The sequence below is a fragment of the Oncorhynchus gorbuscha genome, linkage group LG20 (assembly GCF_021184085.1).
Source record: "Oncorhynchus gorbuscha isolate QuinsamMale2020 ecotype Even-year linkage group LG20, OgorEven_v1.0, whole genome shotgun sequence".
Classification (NCBI taxonomy): Eukaryota; Metazoa; Chordata; class Actinopteri; order Salmoniformes; family Salmonidae; genus Oncorhynchus; species Oncorhynchus gorbuscha.
Genome location: NC_060192.1, coordinates 9,630,870 through 9,653,165, shown reverse-complemented (window position 1 = coordinate 9,653,165; position 22,296 = coordinate 9,630,870). Strand labels below are relative to the sequence as shown.

The 22,296-nt window shown below is 45.1% G+C and overlaps 1 protein-coding gene across 2 annotated transcripts; it reads right to left on the bottom strand.

Moving 5' to 3' along the window:
* Positions 1–15,118: 15,118 nt before the first annotated feature.
* ptcd2 (pentatricopeptide repeat domain 2) lies at positions 15,119–19,437 on the bottom strand. Of its 2 annotated transcripts, none has more exons than XM_046317566.1 (10): positions 19,284–19,437; positions 18,790–18,882; positions 18,560–18,689; positions 17,749–17,866; positions 17,483–17,561; positions 17,284–17,375; positions 16,446–16,559; positions 16,290–16,364; positions 16,078–16,191; positions 15,119–15,950 (listed from the first exon to the last, which is right to left on the bottom strand). In XM_046317566.1, exons 1-10 carry the CDS (start codon positions 19,393–19,395, stop codon positions 15,726–15,728), a joined length of 1,152 nt encoding a protein of 383 aa, XP_046173522.1. In that variant the 5' UTR covers positions 19,396–19,437; the 3' UTR covers positions 15,119–15,725. The 2 variants fall into 2 exon arrangements, with proteins under 2 accessions (XP_046173522.1, XP_046173523.1); XM_046317567.1 differs by having other exon boundaries at positions 19,291–19,414.
* Positions 19,438–22,296: the final 2,859 nt, after the last annotated feature.

The following is a 22,296-nucleotide window of genomic DNA, read 5'->3' as shown; positions in this document are numbered from 1 at the left end:
GCCTAGGAACAGTGGGTTAACTGCCTGTTCAGCGGCAGAACGACAGATTTGTACCTTGTCAACTTGGGGGTTTGAACTTGCAACCTTCCGGTTACTAGTCCAATGCTCTGACCACTAGGCTACCCTGCTTGCAATCTTTGAACATTCACTCTCCTCTTTAGCGCTAACACTCACTCCTTTAATCCACTGCTTGATCAGTCCAGCTGCTCGGCACCACCTTATACTTCCCTATTTGCTTCACTCTGAGAGCTTTTTTTTTACAGAATACCAACAAGCTCCCATCTCTTAACACTTTAGCATGGATAACTTCCCCAATCAAGTATTTTATCACAGCCGTCAACCTTATCGGACTCATTGCTCCAACTCTCCCTTTCCTACCTAAACTTCAGAATCACTTTATGCTCCTCCTCACCTCCATGCTCCCCTCGCGACTTATCTTGCCCTTCCTCGGCACTCTCTACCTCTGAACTGCCGCTAGCGTTGGAAGCTACGTTTCTCTCCTCAAACTCCTTTTTCTGCCTCCATAGACCTCTCGCTCCCCATCAAACCCCTACTCCCTTTCTCTACCGCTTTCTTTTTCTCACTCCCCTCTTTATTTGTACCACTACGCTCCATACTTGCTTCACTTCTCCATCACTATCTCCTACCATCTTTGACCCAGTCACAGCATAGCAGTGGCGAACCGCTCCCACACCGAGTAAAGTTTGATTGTTTGATTATCAACGATTGATCGCTAGCCACAGCTTTCAGCCTCTCCCTCACTTCTATCCACCATGAACCTCCCTGGACTGATTAAAATATTGTACGTCACCATTTGTTTGCATGTGGGTGTGTTCCTAGCGGAGGTACTGCAGTAACCTAACGTAGCCTGCCAGCACGTCGCAGGGGTAAAATAAACGCCTGAAATTAGATCAAAATCAAATCAAATTTTATTGGCCACATGCAGATATGTAGATGTAGATAAATGCTTGTGGTCCTAGCTCCAAAAGTGCAGTAATATCTAACAATTCACAACAATACACACAAATCTAAAGTAAAAGAATGGAGTTAAGAAATATATAAATATTTGGATGAGCAATGTCAGAGTGGCATTGACTAGAATGCAGTAAATACATATAAAATGATTAAGGCAGTATGTAAACATTAAAGTGACCAGTTTTCCATTCCAAGCTATACTGTATATATTTAGGGCAGCAGTCTAGGGCCCTGGCGGAGTGGTGCAGGGTTGAGTAACCAGGTGGTAGCCGGCTAGTGATGGATATTTAACAGTCTGATAGCCTTGAGATAGAAGCTGATTTACAGTCTCTTGGTCCGTGCTTTGATGTACCTGTACTGACCACACCTTCTGGATGGTAGCGGGATGAACAGGCCGTGGCTCGTGGTTTGATGTTTTTGATGATCTTTTGGCCTTCCTGTGACATCGGGTGCTGTAGGTGTCATGGAGGGCAGGCAGTGTGCCCCCGGTGATGCGTTGGGCAGACCGCACCACCTTATTGAAAGCCCTGCGATTGCGGGCAGTGCAGTTGCCGTACCAAGTGGTGATGCAGCCCGACAGGATGCTTTCAATTTTGCATCTGTAAAAAGTTTTTGAGGGTCTTAGGGGCCAAGCTGAATTTCTTCAGCCTCCTGAGGTTGAAGAGACGCTGTTGCGCCTCGTTCACCACACTGTCTGTGTGGGTGGACCATTTCAGATCAGCTCCTTCATTTTGTTGATGTTGAGGGAGAGGTTATTTTCCCAGCACCACTTCGCCAGGGCCCTCACCTTCTCCCTGTAGGCTGTCTCATCATTGTTGATAATCAGGTCTACTGTTGTGTCGTCTGGAAACTTGATGATTGAGTAGGAGGCATGCGTGGCCACACAGGTATGGATGAATAGGGAGTACAGGAGGGGGCTGAGCACATACCCTTGTGGGGCCCCTATGCTGTGGATCAGCAAAGTGGAGGTGTTGTTTCCCACCTTCACCACCTGGGGGTGGCCCATCAGGAAGTCCAGGACTCAGTTGCACAGGGCGGGGTTCTTGGAAAACCAAGATGGCGTAGCAGTGCAGACGTGGTTTGTCGTCCTCTTGTTTGTATTTTTCGTCTTTTTTGTATATATTTCAATTTATTTTTCAATCTCTTTTCCATTTTTTAAAATTATATATATCTTCCGTTATTAACCCACCTCACTCAATGTGACACAGATCCGCTATTTTTTTCCGACCTTATAGCCAAAACTTTCATCAGAAGCCAGCCATCAGCAGCTAACCAGCTAATTAGCTACTAGCTATTTAGCCACTGCTAGCAGCCTTTACCCTCTGTACAGGCACCAGCCGTTTTTTAGCCTGGATAAATCCTGCCAGCCTAGGACTGTTTTTCTCCACTACAATGCCAGATTCCTGTCGTAAACCCTGGACCATTACTCCTGGTCATCACAGCTAGCTTGCTGCCTCCGAGTGACCCAGCCCCGAAGTTAGCCCTGAGCCAGGCGCATCTCCCGGCTAGCAAACAAAATTACTACAACTACAATACCTCTTTCGCCATCTGGCCCAGTCCCTTCGTTGACACGGCGCCCCGCCATACCACCACAACTGGTCCGCAGACATAATTCCATCCACTGTGCCCTCAATCGGCCTTTGCCGGACGTTGGAGCAGATGCTTCTACTTACCCCGGCCTGCTAACTTTAAATGCAGTGTCTCCCGCATGCCAGCGTAGTAATGACTACGCCGCGGCTTTCATACTCCATCTATTGCTGTTCACTGGACCCTATGATCACTTGGCTACATAGCTGATGCCGGCTGGACTGTTCATTTATCACGGTACTCCATTTTGCTTTTGTTTATCTGTCGGCCCTAGCCCCGAACTCAGACCCTGTGTGTAGTTAACCGACCCTCTGCCCATTCATTGTAATTTTACCTGTTGTTGTTGTCTTCGCTGATTAGCTGTTCTTGTCTTACCCGTTCTTGTCTTAGCTAGCTCTCCCAATCAACACGTGATTGCTTTATGCCTCGCTTTATGTCTCTCTCAAATGTCAATATGCCTTGTATACTGTTGTTTAGCATAGTTATCATTGTTTTAGTTTACAGTGGAGCCCCTAGCCCCACTCTACATGCATCAGATTCCTCCTTTGTCCCACCTCCCACACGTGCGGTGACCTCATCCAGTATAACCAGTACGTCCAGAGATGCATTCTCTCTTATCATCACTCAGTACCTGGGCTTACCTCCACTGTACCCGCACCCCACCATACCTTTGTCTGCACATTATGCCTTGAATCTATTCTACCACGTCCAGAAATCTGCCCCTTTTATTCTCTGTCCCCAACGCACTAGACGACCAGTCTTGATAGTCTTTAGACGTACCCTCATCCTACTCCTCCTCTGTTCCACCGGTGATGTGGAGGTTAACCCAGGCCCTGCGTGTCCCCAGGCACTCTCATTTGTTGACTTCTGTAATTGAAAAAGCCTTGGTTTCATGCATGTTAACATCAGAAGCCTCCTTCCTAAGTTTTATTCACTGCTTTTGCACACTCCGCCAACCCTGAAGTCCTTGCCAAGTCTGAATCCTGGCTTAGGAAGGCCACCAAAAATTCTGAAATTTCAATACCCAACTACAACATTTTCCGTCAAGATAGAACTGAGGGGAGGAGTTGCAATCTACTAAAGAGATTCTGTCATACTTTCCAGGTCTATGCCCAAACAGTTTGAACTTCTAATTTAATAAATGAATCTCTCCAGAAATAAGTCTCTCACTGTTGCCGCCGGTTATAGACCCCCCTCAGCTCACAGCTTTGCCCTGGACACCATATGAGAATTGATTACCCCTCATCTATCTTCAGAGTTCGTTCTGTCAGGTGACCTAAACTGGGATATGCTTAACACCCTGGCAGTCCTACAATCTAAGCTAGATGCCCTCAATCTCACACAAATCATAAAGGAACCCACCAGGTACAACCCTAAATCTGTAAACATGGGCACCCTCATAGATATTATTCTGAGCAACTTGCCCTCCAAATACACGTCTGCTGTTTTCAATCAGGATCTCAGCAATCACTGCCTCATTGCCTGCATCCGCTATGGGTCCGCGGTCAAACGACCACCCCTCCTCACTGTTAAATGCTCCCTAAATCCCTTCTGTGAGCAGGCCTTTGTAATCGACCTGGCCCGAGTATCCTGGAAGGATATTGACCTCCCGTCAGTCGAGGATGCCTGGTCGTTCTTTAAAAGTAATTTCCTCACAATCTTAAATAAGCATGCCCCTTACAAAAAATGTAGAACTAAGAACAGATATAGTCCTTCGTTCACTCCAGACCTGACTACCTTTGACCAGCACAAAAACATGCTGTGTGGGACTGCAATAGCATCGAATAGTCCCCGCGATATGCAACTGTTCAGGGAAGTCAGGAACCAATACACACAGAAATTTGCATCCTGTAGCTCTAACTCCAAAAAGTTTTGGGACACTGTAAAGTCCATGGAGAACAAGATCACCTTCTCCCAGCTGGCCACTGCACTGAGGCTAGGAAACACGGTCACCACCAATAAAATTATGATAATAAAACATTTTAATAAGCATTTCTCTACAGCTGGCCATGCTTTCCTCCTGGCTATCCCAACCCTAGCCAACAGCTCTAACCCCCTGCAGCTACGTGCCGGAGCCTCCCCAGCTTCTCCTTCACCCAAGTCCAGATAGCAGATGTTCTGAAAGAGCTGCAAAACCTAGACTAGTACAAATCAACTGGGCTAGACAATCTGGACCCTCTCTTTCTTAAACTTTCCGCCGCCATTGTTGCAACCCCTATTACCAGTCTGTTCAACCTCTCTTTCCTATCGTCCGATATCCCTAAAGATTGGAAAACTGCCGCTGTCATCCCCCTCTTCAAAGGGGGTGACACTCTAAAGGGGGTGACACCCAAACTGTTATAGACCTATATCCATCCTGCCCTGCCTTTCTAAAGTCTTCGAAAGCCAAGATAATAAACAGATCACTGACCATTTTGAATCCCACCGTACATTCTCCACTGTTCAATCCGGTTTCCGAGCTGGTCACGGGTGCACATCAGCCACGCTCAAGGTACTAAACAATATCATAACCGCCATCGATAAAAGACAGTACTGTGCAGCCGTCTTCATCGACCTGGCCAAGGCTTTTGACTCAATCACCGGCAGACTCAATAGCCTTCCTCAAATGACTGCCACGCCTGGTTCACCAACTACTTTGCAGACAGAGTTCAGTGTGTCAAATCGGAGGGCCTGTTGTCCGGACCTCTGGCCGTTTCTATGGGGATACCACAGGGTTCAATTCTCGGGCCGACTCTTTTCTCTGTATATATCAATGATGTCGCTCTTGCTGTGGGTGATTCCCTGATCCACCTCTATGCAGACGACACGATTCTGTATACATCTGGCCCTTCTTTGGATACGGTGTTAACTAACCTCCAAACGAGCTACAATGCCATAACACTCCTTCCATGCCCTCCAACTGCTCTTAAACGCCAGTAAAACCAAATGAATGCTCTTCAACCGTTCGATGCCGGCACCCGCACGCCCGACTAGCATCACTACCCTGGACGGTTCTGACCTAGAATATGTGGACAACTACAAATATCTAGGTGTCTGGCTAGACTGTAAACTTTCCTTCCAGACTCATATTAAACATCTCCAATCCAAAATTAAATCTATAATGCGGCTTTCTATTTCACAACAAAGCCTCCTTCACTCACGCCGCCAAACATATCCTAGTAAAACTGACTATCCTACTGATCCTCGACTTCGGCGATGTCATCTACAAAATAGCTTCCAATACTCTACTCAGCAAACTGGATGCAGTCTATCACAGTGCCATCCATTTTGTTACCAAAGCCCCTTATACCACCCACCACTGCGACCTGTATGCTCTAGTCGGCTGGCCCTCGCTACATATTCGTCGCCAGACCCACTGGATCCAGGTCATCTATAAATTTATGCTAGGTAAAGCTCCACCTTATCTCTGCTCATGATAACAACACCCACCCTTAACACGCACTCTAGACAGTATATCTCACTGGTCATCCCCAAAGCCGACACCTCCTTTGGCCGCCTTTCCTTTCAGTTCTCTGCTGCCAGTGACTGGAACGAATTGTTCCGGGATTCTTCTGATGGCATTGAGGAGTACACCACATCAGTCACTGGCTTTATCAATAAGTGCATCGAGGACGTCGTCCCCACAGTGACTGTACGTACATACCCCAACCAGAAGCCATGATTTACAGGAAACATTCGCACTGAGCTAAAGAATAGATCTGCCGCTTTCAAGGTGCGAGACTCTAACCCGGAAGCTTACAAGAAATCCCACTATGCCCTGCGACGAACCATAAAACAGGCAAAGCGTCAATACAGGGCTAAGATTCAATCATACTACACCGGCTCCGATGCTCGTCTTATGTGGCAAGGCTTGCAAACTATTACAGACTACAAAGGGAAGCACAGCCGCGAGCTGCCCAATGACACGAGCCTACTAGACGAGCTAAATCACTTCTATGCTCGCTTCGGGGCAAACAACACTGAGGCATGCATGAGAGCATCAGCTGTTCCGGATGACTGTGATCGCGCTCTCCGTAGCCGACGTGAGTAAGACCTTTAAACAGGTCAACATACACAAGGCTGCGGGAACAGATGGATTACCAGGACGTGTGCTCCGGGCATGTGCTGACCAACTGGCAGGTGTCTTCACTGACATTTTCAACATGTCCCTGATTGAGTCTGTAATACCAGCATGTTTCAAGCAGACCACCATAGTCCCTGTGCCCAAGAACACAAAGGCAACCTGCCAAATGACTACAGACCCATAGCACACACGTCCGTAGCCATGAAGTGCTTTGAAAGGCTGGTAATGGCTCACATCAACATCATTATCCCAGAAACCCTAGACCCTATCTAATTTGCATCCCACTCAAACAGATCCACAGATGATGCAATCTCTATTGCACTCCACACTGCCCTTTCCCACCTGGACAAAGGGAACACTTATGTGAGAATGCTATTCATTGACTACAGCTCAGCATTCAACACCATAATACACTCAACGCTCATCACTAAGCTATGGATCCTGGGACTAAACACCTCCTTCTGCAACTGGATCCTGGACATCCTGACGGGCCACCCACAGGTGATGAGGGTAGGTAGCAACACATTTGCCATGCTGATCCTCAACACTGAAGCCCCCCAGGGGTGCGTGCTCAGTCCCCTCCTGTACTCCCTGCTCACCCACAACTGCATGGCCAGACATGACTCCAAACACCATCATTAAGTTTGCAGATGACACAACAGTGGTAGGCCTGATCAACGACAATGACGAGACAGCCTATAGGGAAGAGGTCAGAGACCTGGCCGAGTGGTGCCAGAATAACAACATATCCCTCAACATATCCAAGACTAAGGAGAGGATTGTGGACTACAGGAAAAGGAGGACCGAACATGCCCCCATTCTCATCGTAGGGGCTGTAGTGGAGCAAGTTGAGAGCTTCAAGTTCCTTGGTGTCCACATCACCAACAAACTAGAATGGTCCAGACACATCAAGACGGTTGTGAAGAGGGCACGACAAAGTCTATTCCCCCTCAGAAAACTAAAAAGATTTGGCATGGGTCCTGAGATCGTCAAAAGATTCTACAGCTGCAACATTGAGAGCACTGGTTACATCACTGCCTGGTGCGACAATTGCTCGGCCTTCGACTGCAAGGCACTACAGAGGGTAATGCGTACGGCCCAGTACATCACTGGGGCAAAGCTGCCTGCCATCCAGGACCTCTACACCAGGCGGTGTCAGAGGAAGGCCCTAAAAATTGTCAAAGACCCAGCCACCCCAGTCATAGACTGTTCTCTCTACTAAAGCATGGCAAGCGGTACCGGAGTGTGAAGTCTAGGATAAAAAGGCTTCTCAACAGTTTTTACCCTCAAGCCATAAAAGTCCTGAACAGGTAATCAAATGGCTACCCGGACTATTTGCATTGTGTGCCCCCCCAACCCAACCCCTCTTTTACGCTGCTGCTACTCTCTGTTTATTTACATTTACATTTACATTTAAGTCATTTAGCAGACGCTCTTATCCAGAGCGACTTACAAATTGGTGCATTCACCTTATGACATCCAGTGGAACAGTCACTTTACAATAGTGCATCTAAATCTTAAAGGGGGGGGGGTGAGAGGGATTACTTATCCTATCCTAGGTATTCCTTAAAGAGGTGGGGTTTCAGGTGTCTCTGGAAGGTGGTGATTGATTCCGCTGTCCTGGCGTCGTGAGGGAGTTTGTTCCACCATTGGGGGGCCTGAGCAGCGAACAGTTTTGACTGGGCTGAGCGGGAGCTGTACTTCCTCAGTGGTAGGGAGGCGAGCAGGCCAGAGGTGGATGAACGCAGTGCCCTTGTTTGGGTGTAGGGCCTGATCAGAGCCTGGAGGTACTGAGGTGCCGTTCCCCTCACAGCTCCGTAGGCAAGCACCATGGTCTTGTAGCGGATGCGAGCTTCAACTGGAAGCCAGTGGAGAGAACGGAGGAGCGGGGTGACGTGAGAGAACTTGGGAAGGTTGAACACCAGACGGGCTGCGGCGTTCTGGATGAGTTGAAGGGGTTTAATGGCACAGGCAGGGAGCCCAGCCAACAGCGAGTTGCAGTAATCCAGACGGGAGATGACAAGTGCCTGGATTAGGACCTGCGCCGCTTCCTGTGTGAGGCAGGGTCGTACTCTGCGGATGTTGTAGAGCATGAACCTACAGGAAGGGGCCACCGCCTTGATGTTGGTTGAGAACGACAGGGTGTTGTCCAGGATCACGCCAAGGTTCTTAGCGCTCTGGGAGGAGGACACAATGGAGTTGTCAACCGTGATGGCGAGATCATGGAACGGGCAGTCCTTCCCCGGGAGGAAGAGCAGCTCCGTCTTGCCGAGGTTCAGCTTGAGGTGGTGATCCGTCATCCACACTGATATGTCTGCCAGACATGCAGAGATGCGATTCGCCACCTGGTCATCAGAAGGGGGAAAGGAGAAGATTAGTTGTGTGTCGTCTGCATAGCAATGATAGGAGAGACCATGTGAGGTTATGACAGAGCCAAGTGACTTGGTGTATAGCGAGAATAGGAGAGGGCCTAGAACAGAGCCCTGGGGGACACCAGTGGTGAGAGCGCGTGGTGAGGAGACAGATTCTCGCCACGCCACCTGGTAGGAGCGACCTGTCAGGTAGGACGCAATCCAAGCGTGGGCCGCGCCGGAGATGCCCAACTCGGAGAGGGTGGAGAGGAGGATCTGATGGTTCACAGTATCGAAGGCAGCCGATAGATCTAGAAGGATGAGAGCAGAGGAGAGAGAGTTAGCTTTAGCAGTGCGGAGCGCCTCCGTGATACAGAGGAGAGCAGTCTCAGTTGAATGACTAGTCTTGAAACCTGACTGATTTGGATCAAGAAGGTCATTCAGAGAGAGATAGCGGGAGAGCTGGCCAAGGACGGCACGTTCAAGAGTTTTGGAGAGAAAAGAAAGAAGGGATACTGGTCTGTAATTGTTGACATCGGAGGGATCGAGTATAGGTTTTTTCAGAAGGGGTGCAACTCTCGCTCTCTTGAAGACGGAAGGGACGTAGCCAGCGGTCAGGGATGAGTTGATGAGCGAGGTGAGGTAAGGGAGAAGGTCTCCGGAAATGGTCTGGAGAAGAGAGGAGGGGATAGGGTCAAGCGGGCAGGTTGTTGGGCGGCCGGCCGTCACAAGACGCGAGATTTCATCTGGAGAGAGAAGGGAGAAAGAGTTCAGAGCACAGGGTAGGGCAGTGTGAGCAGAACCAGCGGTGCCGTTTGACTTAGCAAACGAGGATCGGATGTCGTCAACCTTCTTTTCAAAATGGTTGACGAAGTCATCTGCAGAGAGGGAGGAGGGGGGGGGAGGGGGAGGAGGATTCAGGAGGGAGGAGAAGGTGGCAAAGAGCTTCCTAGGGTTAGAGGCAGATGCTTGGAATTTAGCGTGGTAGAAAGTGGCTTTAGCAGCAGAGACAGAGGAGGAAAATGTAGAGAGGAGGGAGTGAAAGGATGCCAGGTCCGCAGGGAGGCGAGTTTTCCTCCATTTCCGCTCGGCTGCCCGGAGGCCTGTTCTGTTCTCGCAATGAGTCATCGAGCCACGGAGCGGGAGGGGAGGACCGAGCCGGCCTGGAGGATAGGGGACATAGAGAGTCAAAGGATGCAGAGAGGGAGGAGAGGAGGGTTGAGGAGGCAGAATCAGGAGATAGGTTGGAGAAGGTTTGAGCGGAGGGAAGAGATGAAGGTTGGGACGGCGCGATACCATCCGAGTAGGGGCAGTGTGGGAGGTGTTGGATGAGAGCGAGAGGGAAAAGGATACAAGGTAGTGGTCGGAGACTTGGAGGGGAGTTGCAATGAGGTTAGTGGAAGAACAGCATCTAGTAAAGATGAGGTCGAGCGTTTATCCCACTACCCGCCAACCCCTCTTTTACGCTACTGCTCCTCTCTGTTCATCATATATGCATAGTCACTTTAACCATATCTACATGTACATACTACCTCAATCAGCCTGATTAACCGGTGTCTGTATGTAGCCTCGCTACTGTATATAGCCTCGCTACTGTTATTTTTCACTGTCGCTTTTATTTCTTTACTTACCTATCGTTCACATAACACCTTTTTTGCACAATTGGTTAAAGCCTGTAAGTAAGCATTTCACTGTAAGGTGAACACCTGTTGTATTCGGCACACGTGGCATATAAACGTTGATTTGATTTGAAGACTGAGCTATAGTCAATGAACAGCATTCTTACATAGGTATTCCTCTTGTCCAGATGGGATAGGGCAGTGTGCAGTACGATGGTGATTGCATCGTCTGTGGATCTATTGGGGCGGTATGCAAATTGAAGTGGATCTAGGGTGTCAAGTAAGGCAGAGGTGATATGATCCTTAACTAGCCTCTCAAAGCACTTCATGATGACAGAAGTGAGTGCTATGGGGCTATAGTCATTTGGCTCAGCTACCATTGCTTTCTTGGGTACAGGAACAATGGTGGACATCTTGAAGCAAGTGAGGACAGCAGACTGGGATAGGGAGAAATTGAATATGTATGTAAACACTCCAGCCAGGTGAGGATGCGGCTAGGGATGCCGTCTGGGTCTGCAGCCTTGCGAGGGTTAACACCTTTAAATGTCTCACTCATGTCGACCATGGACAACATAGAACCCAAAGCCCTTGGGTGCGGTCAGCGTCGGTGGCACAGTGTTAACCTCAAAGCAGGCGAAGAAGGTGTTTAGCTTGTCCGGGAGCAAGACTTGGATGTCCACGACGTGGCTGGTTTTCCCTTTGTAATCCGTGATTGTCTGTAGACCCTGCCACATACGTCTCGTGTCTGAGCCGTTAAATTGCGACTCCACTTTGTCTCTGTACTAACATTTGGCCTGTTTGATTGCCTTATGGAGGGAATAATTACACTGTTTGTATTCAACCATACTCCCAGTCACCTTGCCATGGTTAAATACGATGGTTCGCGCTTTCAGTTTTCTATGAATGCTGCCATCTATCCACGTTTTCTGATTTGGGTAGGTTTTAATAGTCACAGTGGGAACAACATCTGCTATACACTTTCTGATGAATTCAGTCACTGTGTCAGTGTATTCGTCGATGTTATTCTCAGAGGCTACCCGGAATATGTCCCAGTCCACATGATCAAAACAATTGTGAAGTAGCCTCCCGGGTGGCGCAGTGGTTACTGCAGTGCCAGCTGTGCCATCAGAGACTCTGGGTTCGCACCCAGGCTCTGTCGTAACCAGCCGCGACCGGGAGGTCCGTTGGGCGACGCACAATTGGCCTAGGGTCGTCCGGGTTAGGCTGGTAGGGATGTCCTTGTCTCATCGCGCACCAGCGACTCCTGTGGCGGGCCGGGCGCAGTGCGCGCTAACCAAGGTTGCCATGTGCACAGTGTTTCCTCCGACACATTGGTGTGGCTGGCTTCCGGGTTGGATGCGCGCTGTGTTAAGAAGCAGTGCGGCTTGGTTGGGTTGTGTATCGGAGGATGCATGACTTTCAACCTTTGTCTCTCCCGAGTCCGTACGGGAGTTGTAGCGATGAGACAAGATAGTAGCTACTAAAACAATTGGATACCATGAAATTGGGGAGAAAATAGGGTAAAATTTTAAATTTAAAAAATAAATAATTATAATTGTGAAGCAATTGGTCAGACCAGCGTTGAACAGACCTTAGCATGGGTACTTCCTGTTTGAGTTTCTGCCTACAAGAAGGGTATGAGCAAAATGCAGTCATGATCTGATTTGTCGAAGTGAGGGCTGGGGAGGGCCTTGTAGGCATCCCAGAAGTTTGAGTAGCAGTGGTCAAGTGTGTTAGCATCGCAAGTACTACAGTCAATGTGTTAGTAGAACTTCAGTAGCATTTTCCTCAAATTTGCATTATTAATATCCCCAGCTACAATAAATAGTGCCTCAGAATATGTGGTTTCCAGTTTTCACAAAGTCCAGTGTAGTTCCTTGAGGGCCGTTGTGGTATCAGTTTAAGGGGGAATATACCCGGCTGTGAATAAAACCGAAGATAAATATCTAGGGAGGTAATACGGTCAGCTTTTGATTGTGAGGTATTCTAGGTCGGATGAACAAAATGACTTGAGTTTCTGTACATAATTACAATCCCACAATGAATAGTTAATCATGAAACATACACCCCCGCCTTTCTTCTTCCCAAAGAGTTCTTTATTCCTTTCTGAGCGATGTACTGAGAACCCAGATTGCTGTATGGAGAGAGCCATGAATCCGTAAAATAGAGTATGTTACAGTCCCTGATGTCTCTCTGGAAGGAGATCCTCGCCCTGAGCTCGTCTACTTTATTGTCCAGAGACTGAACATTAGCAAGTAATATACTCTGAAGCATGGGATGTTGTGCACGCCTCCTGAGTTGTACTAGAAGTCCAATCCGAATACCTCTTCTCCACGGCGGCGTCTTCGAGCAGCCTCAATTGTTCTGGGGGGTATGAACAAAGGATTCAATCCGGGAAAGTCGTATTCCTGGTCTTAACACTGGTGAGTTACCGATGCTCTGATATCCAAAAGTAATTTCCGGCTGTATGTAATAACACAAAAAACATTCTGGGCTGATAATGTGAGAAATAACACACAAAAAAGCAAAATACTGCAAATTTGCTAGAAACAGAGCTGCCATATCTGTCGGCGGCATCTTGTCTATACTACCTATATACTGCCGCATAATTTCTAGAACCATACTGTACGGTCTTTCATACTGATTTTGATGAGAAGAAAAAACACTTTAGGGGGACACTCTCCTTCCTGCATTGTTCAACCAATATAGTACATTCAGAGGTGGTAAGATAAGACTGTCGCCTTGTTAGTTGCGTCACAGCGTTACTATTATGTCTCAGTTTCAAATAAATAGCACAGCCACAAAGTCAAATTGGCTATATTGAAAAAAACAATGAAAACAAACATTTAGCTTTTTAATCATAGTTTAAGGTTAGGTATAAGGTTAGCAGTGTGGTTAAGCTTAGGGTTAATGTTAGCTTAAAATCATACATTGTATTAATATGCAGTGTTTACGACTTCGTGGCCGTGGTAACTAGTGACGATGGTGCGTCACAGGCATCTCATTTCCCCTGAAAACCGGAACATCAAGTTGTTTTGGACTCAGCAGAGGCTAGTACCACAGATAGAGCAATGAGACAGATATTTCACTGGATGAATAAATGAGAAGCATCCGCTTGGCGGGTAGTTTGAGGAACCTCAGTGGCCAGCAGTGGGAGAAGATGGACCGTAATGGATTTTGTCCGAAATTCTGCTAATTTTCTCATCGATGAAACGGCTCAATAAAGTTTTCTGTTCCTAAAACTACAATTATGATACGAACAGAGTGGACTAAGTTTTGTAGACTTTACCCTTTGCAAAAGTAAAAAAAGAAGCGTTGTTTAGGAGTGCAAACGCGAATTGCGGTATTGCAAATGCACACTTGGCAGAGTAGGCGTTACCTAACTGAAATATGCTGGAACGCATAGGATCCCAAATAGGATCTCACTAGCTCGTGCTTGTTCTGCCCACTATGACTCATTTGTTTTCATCAGAAACGACACGCTGTGGTTTATCTTGGTTTAGTTATAACAATCTTTGCTGGTCCTACAGATGCTGCACTCTACAGCGCCAATATTAAATGGGTGGGTGCATTCAAGATACAATCATGTGATCAGTGGTGTAAAATACTTATGTAAAAATACTTTAAAGTACTACTTAAGTAGTTTTCCGGGGCTATCTGTACTTCACTATTTATATTTTTGACAACTTTTATATATACTTCACGACATTCCAAAATAAAATAATGTATTTTGTACTCCATACAGCTCACCTGACAACCAAAAGTACTCATTACATTTTGAATGCATAGCAGGACATGAAAATGGTCTAATTGACATACTTAACAAGAGAACATCCCTGGTCATTACTGATGCCTCGGATCTGGCTAACTCACTAAACACATGCTTTGTTTGTGATGTCTTGAGTGTTGGAGTGTGCCCCTGGCTATGTGTAAATTAAAACAAAACTTGAACATGTGGCCATCTGCTTTGCTTCACATAAGGAATTTGAAAAGTATTTATACTTCTACTTTTGATACTTAAGTATATTTGAGCAATTACATTTACTTTTGATACTTAAGTATATCGAAAACCAAATACTTTTACTCAAGTAGTATTTTACTGGGTGACTTTCACTTGAGTAATTTTCTATTAAGGTATCTTTACTTTTACTCAAGTATGACAGTTGTGTACGTTTTCCACCACTGCATGTAATGCTAATGTTTAGGGATACATAATGAGTGTTGTGATTTACTCAGGTATATCTATGATGCATTTGTGTTATTGATTTTCTATTGTGTTATTGACTGTACGTTCGTTTATCCCATATGTAACTCTGTGTTGTTTGTGTCGCACTTGTTTGCTTTACTTCATCTTGGCCAGGTCGCAGTTGTAAATGAGAACTTGTTCTCAACTGGCCTACCTGGTTAAATAAAATAAAATGTTAAAAATAAAATGCATCTACCTAATGTAAGGAGGAACTGGTGACAGGAATCAAAGCAAAGTAGAGGAAACATTATTGCTATCAAAACTAAGAAAAATACTGTTTTTATAGCATTCAATATTTAATACATTTTGATCAAACAATTACAGGTGTGTCTCACATACCCTTACACATTCTTCTTTCCACACATTGCTGTCAATGTCTGATGTTATAGTGTTGCATTGATGTGAGGTGAGCATCCCTTGAATTCAAGGGAGCCTTTCCACAGCCAGGAGTTTATTCTTTCTGAAAGGCTCTAAAGGATCTCCCAAGCCATTGAACTTACAAGTATATCGGTTCCATCCTAAAGCATATTTTAGGATAGACCAAAAATACCAAGAAGGAAGGATACCGAGGGGTCTCTGGTTGAGAGGAAAGGTTGATTTCACTGATTGGTACAGTATAACTAAGGTCCAGGTGGAGAGAGAGAGAGAGAGAGAGCAAAGCTCAGAGACCATCTCTGTTCAGTCCCTTTTGAGTGGTGTGAGATGGCCATGACTGGGACAGCTAAAGTTTAGGATGACTACATTGCAGTCGAACTGCACAGAATCACTGATCTACAAATCACCTTGCATCCCAAATAACTACTCATTATGGGGTCAAGATTGGCGATTCTGCACCACGAACCGATCCCCTCAAACATGCTGGGAGATACACCTAGTCCTCCTCCTCACTCTGAGAGCAGAGTGGACTGCAGGGGCCTCAGAGTCCTCCGGCTGATCAATCTCTCCTCCATCATTCCTATGGGCATCCTCCTCTTCCCCGTGGGGGTGTGACACAACATTTCGTCCAGGCTCCGTTGTGTCACCTGACCAGCATTTTGGAGACGGGACACTGCCTCCTCCACACCCGCCATCAAAGGACTGTCCTCACTCCGCAAACGCACCAGGTCCACCTAAGAAATAAGTCACACACGTATTGATGAATTATATTTGTGACTGGATAATAACGTATAGGAGATAATAATGTATAGGTTATGCATCAGACATTGCAAACATCCATTTGTAGGGTGTTTTTCTCACCACTTCCTGTGCAAATTCAGGCTTCTTGATAAAGACAGTGGTGCTAGAACCCAAAGCTAGGGTCAGGATGAAGAGGGATTCTTTTACAGCTCCTGCCATAGCCAGTATCAGAACCTGGAACACCACCACAAAACTACATCAAATAGGCTGCTCCCAGGGTGGGAGCTAGACACATTACAAAGATATAGTGAAGACTGAATATTAGAACTCACTTTGAGATTTTGGCATATTCTGCTGTCAGTGCTCATAATCTGACCAAACATGGATTGTGCTTTTTCAACATCATTCTGGAAGGAAAATAAAATATATTGAATCACATTTGTATATGAGAGAGAAAGCGAGAGTGCGAGAGAGGATGGATGACCAACCTGTCTAAGTGCTAGCGCCACAGTGAAGCAGTAGGCGTGCCTGGGTATCATGTGTCCTTTGGTCTGTCCCTCCTCCATCAGGGCAGTACAGATTCTATAGGACTCTGGAGTGTTCTGGTAAACAGGAAACAGGGCATTACATCACCTGTCTATTGACAAATGTTACGCATATACTGATAAGATACATGTCACTATTGTAATCCCTTTTGGAATATTCAATGAGGGTTGTTGATGTCAACCGCCTGTATTCAGTTGAGCGAGATGCTATGTTACTAGCTTCATGCCATGAATATGCATTGTTTTTTTTCCATCAAAGTTGACAGGATGCCACGTGTCCTACTTATTATCAGTACACTCCTAACAACTAAAGCATTACGAAACCTGTTTACTTTGGACTCGTATGCTAGCTACATTTAGTTTTGTTAAATTGTTGGCTGTCGTGAGAGAAATGAATCTATCTAGTTGGCTAACAAGGTACGCTGATCACGCTAGCTATGTGGTTATTTGCCGTGCTAGCCAATTTGCAGCTAGCTAACACCACCAAAGCAAAAAGAGAATGAAATGGAAATAAACGCTGTCTGAGGATTTTGTTTAGTGTCTCTCCGGTAAGCAAGTCAATTTGTGTATATGACACGTGTGTTCTGTTCTTTTTGGTTGAATCAAGAAATATGAACTTGTTATTTTGTGCTAGCTGGCCAACTAATTAGCTAGCTAGCACTGGATGTTTGCTCTGGAACCTCTTGGTTGTGCGTGCATATAGAACGTGTTATTGTTTTGACAGTTGAAAAGGTCTACAGGGTGGAACAATACAATGTCTGCAAGGTGGACAAATCCTCACCAGTTTATAGCAAGTACCAGTTGCTAATGTGAACGTGTCCTTGTTGAATGGCACACCTTGGTTCTTCATGTCTCGCAGTACATCCAGACCACCTAGTAGTATGGGCAGGGTTTAGTGATGACAGAGATCAGTCATCTATAAATATACCCTTTCTTGTTGAATGCCTGCTGGCTTTTATTATTAAAAGGATGTCACTTACTCTCATATAATCCTTTCATAAACAGCATGTCTATGGCAATATTGAAGGAGGTTGAGTCCGAGAAGAATCCTCTCAAATCCTGTTAGAGAAAGAAGATTTACAACTTGACCAAATACAGTATGTGTAAACTTTAATCAATGCCCTACTCTATGGGACCGCACTAAAATAATTACATCATATGATCTCTATAGCACTTGTTATTCTTAGTTCATTCAGAGATGATTAATTATTATAGTCTAAGTACTGCGTATTAATAGATTGTTTACCTTGTCTGTCAGTGTGGCAGCAGCCATCTCCTCCAGCCCCAGTTCATAGCACAGCCTCATGAAGAGAGGACCAAACTTAAACTCTCCAAATGCTACGTTTCTGTTCTCCTCATGGTACCTGGACAGCAGAACACACAATACATATACAAACACAGAACCATGACGAATTTCAACTGAATTTTGTTTTATTTAACTATTAGGCAAGCCAGTTGAGAACAAATTCTTATTTACAGTGACAGCTGCACCGGCCAAACCCTAACATTTACATTTACATTTAAGTCATTTAGCAGACGCTCTTATCCAGAGCGACTTACAAATTGGTGCATTCACCTTATGACATCCAGTGGAACAGTCACTTTACAATAGTGCATCTAAATTTTAAGGGGGGGGGGGGGTGAGAGGGATTACTTATCCTATCCTAGGTATTCCTTAAAGAGGTGGGGGTTGTGTCGCCACCCTATGGGACTCCCAATCATGGCTGTTTGTGATACAGCCTGGAATCGAACCAGGGTCTGTAGTGACGTCTCTAGCACTGAGATGCAATGCCTTAGACCGCTGCGCCTCTAAGGAGCCCCAGACTACCAGCATTAGTCAAACTACAAGATTGCATTAAACTATTTCAAACTTATGCTTTATCTGTTCCTAACACAGTTGAGGAGACTTCATCTTCTGGTCTGTTTTGACAGCTAATTGTGAGCATACTCAGGATAGAGTTTGACACCACTGAATATGTGAAGTATGAAATACTATATCATCAGGCCAGTGGCCACAATGCATTAGCAAGAAACTAGTATCTCACTGTGATCCATACCTGTAGATGGCACCTCTGGCTGTGACCATGTCCTCTGCAGATTGGCAAAGGTGTAGAAGCAGCTTTAACTCATCCTTCAATACTAGCTGTTTCTTCATCAGCTTCTGATTAAATACCTCAATATAATGACCTGGAAAATATAACATGGGTCTGTCAACTTCAAAAGTAGTAGTTGTGGTACGGTAGTATTAGATCCAAACAGTAAGGTCATATCAGAATCAGTAGCCTACTTTTTGATCCGGACACTTGATGAGCCACTGCCAGTTTCCGCTGCTGAAATTCTTGTAGCTTGACAACATCCTCTGACAGCAGATGCCTTTTTGCTGAAATGAATGAAGCAACAGGAGTAGTCAGCATATACATGGATATGAATTAGGTTAAGGTTAAGAAAGGGCTTTAGCTCAAATTCAACAAAAAAACTTTTGTTGTCAATTTGACAAAAGCTGTAGGCCATCTGGACAGGACCGGGTACTGTACTGTACTTTCCCACGTATCAAGTTCAACACTTGTGATAATTGGCTGCATGCATTACACATTCGTATGGAAAGTTGAAGTAGTTCCAAGATAGATAAATATGATAACAGGACAGGAGAGACAGCTCAGCCGCCGTCACAACAATATTGACATTGAGTCGAGACAGATTCCGTGGTGGTCGACAAGCAAGCGCTAGCGGCACAGAAACAGCGCCATGACATCTTATACATAAAATACGTTATTCATATACCTCCTACCCTGCATGTCATACAGTCCGATTGTATGAGGCCACGACATAATCCCTTTGAGGGAATATCATGAAGCAGTACTCGGAAGCAGACGCTCATTCTTCCAAGCGCCATGTTGCCCCCTGACTGTACTATTACTGCGACAACCAAGGGTGAAGAAAGAAATCTGCTTACGCTGCGCCGGGTTTTTTTAGAAGCACAGCAAACTATTATACATTGACTAAATATAGTTATTGTTTAACATGCAATTAATAGCTTATGTAACAATGGAGAAATATAAATATATACGTTTTATTCTCCACTTTTACACGATTTAGTTGGTACATTCCAAAATGTCTGCGCCCTGTCACCGTGTTTACTATTTTTTTTTACATTGGATTTCCAAATGTCTAGGTAAAACGAATATTTATTCTGACCAATGGACTGTCATGGAGTTAAATAATCAATCTCTTTCCATCTCATTTCCATTCTTATTCGCTGTCCGATGTCTGGTAGTGTTTATATCAAGTCAAAGAAATGAATTTCGCACATGCTGAACAGAAAGGTAAAACGTCATACAACCTGCAGGAGGCAGTGTTCCATACACAATTTGCTTCCAACCAAAATGGTATAACAAAGATGTTATTTTATATTGACAAGATAGTCGAGTGACCACTAAAATGGAAATATGTCCTCAAAGACGAAATGTTAAGTGCTATCTGGCCTCCTTGTGACGTCCATACCGTAAACTTACCTTAACCATTTTACATGTCAACTATAATGGGGTAATGTGGGAGGCGCTATACGGACACTACATTACCAAAAGTATGTGGATACCCCTTAAATTAGTGGATTTGGCTATTTCAGTCACACCTGTTTCTGACAGGTGTATAAAATTGAGCACACAGACATTGCATCTCCATAGAGAAACATTGGCAGTACTCCCTTATTCTTAGCTTGGAAGAAGAAAAAACCCCCTACCATCTAACACTACTACTACTACACTCCAAAAATAAAAACAACACCACCCTACTCTACTATTTGAATCTATTTAGTCCTACCTCAGGCCAACAACCTGAAAGGTTGGGACACCACCCCTTAACACACCGTTTAGCTATTCTGATGTCAAGTCTCGCACACCCAAATACCTCTCTGTGGCTGCAACCACAACCACAATTTTCTGCAACTTATGTTCCATCCCTGCAGTATAGTTGATAACCATTGCTATAAATCCTATCTAACTGAAACATATCACTTGTTGGCCTACAGTGGCATATGAAAGTATTCGCCCCCTTGGCATTTTTCCTATTTTGTTGCCTTACAACCTGGAATTAAAATGGATTTTTGATTGTATAATTTGATTTACACAACACCCTTTGCAGCAATTACAGCTCAAAGTCTCTTGGGGTTTGTCTCTCTAAGCTTGGCACATCTAGCCACTGGGATTTTTGCCCATTCTTCAAATCAAAACTGCTCCAGCTCCTTCAAGTTGGATGGGTTCTGCTGGTGTACAACAATCTTTAAGTCATACCACAGATTCTCAATTGGATTGAGGTCTAGGCTTTGACTAGGCCATTCCAAGACATTTAAATGCTTCCCCTTTAAATGCTTCCCTTAAACCAGGGGTGTCAAAGTCAAATGGACGGAGGGCCAAATAAAAAATTTAGCTACAAGCCGAGGGCCGGACTGTTCGAATGTTCATTGAAAATTTTTTAAATGACGCATATAGTCTAGTGAACCTAATTGAACCTACTGAAAACCTAACAAATATATTCCAATATGATCAGATAAATAAAGCAATATTTTCTTATGGCTCTGTCAGTAATCTTTAATTTTCAACAGACACAAAAGACAAATTTCCTTTATATAAAAATCCCCATAACATGAACATTAAATGAAAGAAACCGGTATTCAAGGCACCATCAGTAGCCTATATTTTCTATTTTAGCAAAAGTGGGCTAAATTTACTTCAAAGAAAAAAACAATAATAGCAATTTTCTATCATCCACTCAACTGAAATATTTTTAAAATATAATTGGATTGAAATACAATAAAATAAAGTGCAAAAATCTATTAATCAAAAACAACACTTTGTTTAAGGAGAAGTAACATGCAGTGAAAACAAATATTAAACTTTAACTTTTAAACTTGAACTGAGTAAAAACTCTAAATATGTGATTGCACAGTAATGTTCACTTGTTTGAGGTTGAGGGTGATACTTGGTGGTGTCCCATCTTTTCCACAAGTTCATCAATGTTCGGGGTAAGGCTCTGAGCTGAGGAAATCCTCAGAATTGAGTGGAGGTGTTCAGCAGTAAGTCGACTTCTGTGTGATGTTTTGTTCAAGTTCATCAAAGAAAACAGTTGTTCACACAGGTATGTGCTGCCAAACATAGACAACGTTTGACCAGCCTGGATGCGCAGCTGGGGCATTGTGTCGGGGAGGAAACGGGCGAACTCCGCAGCACCCACTGCCGCATATTTTGCCCTCAGTGCATCATTGCATTGGAGGTCAATCAACTCCATTTGGAGGTTTGGTGGTGAGCTTTCCACGTCAACAGCAAATGGGTTACCGAGCAGTTCCAACCTGCTTTTTTGTGCTTCAAAGTCAGCAAATCGGCGTCGAAAGTCAGCGGCAAGCATACCTATTTTATCAGCCAACTGTGCGCTCGGGAACGCACTGGTAGAGAGCTTCTCTTTCATGGTCTGGCAGCTGGGAAAGTGGCTCAAATTTTCTTTCCGCATCTGCGTCTCCCACAGAGTCAGTTTGGTTTTAAATGCCTTCACTGTACTGTACATATCAGAGATGACACGATCCCGACCCTGCAGCTGCAAGTTCATTGCATTCAGATGACTCGTAATGTCACACAGAAAAGCCATTTCACACAGAAACATTTCGTCTCGGAGTTGTGTTGTGTCTTTCCCTTTGCTGTCCAAGAACAGACAAATCTCCTCACGAAGCTCGAAACATCTTTGAAGCACCTTTCCCTGGCTTAGCCATCGCACCTCTGTGTGATAAGGCAAATCACCATGCTCC

Bases quoted from the DNA above. Each gene is read 5' to 3' on its own strand.
- ptcd2 (XM_046317566.1), bottom strand. From the start codon at position 19,395: ATGGCGCTTGGAAGAATGAGCGTCTGCTTCCGAGTACTGCTTCATGAT. The intron at 17,867-18,559 runs GTATGGATCACA...TCTGCTGTCCAG, and splicing joins GCCAGAGGTGCCATCTACAG to GTACCATGAGGAGAACAGAA. The intron at 16,560-17,283 runs GTGAGGATTTGT...CCTGTTTACCAG, and splicing joins CTGGTACTTGCTATAAACTG to AACACTCCAGAGTCCTATAG.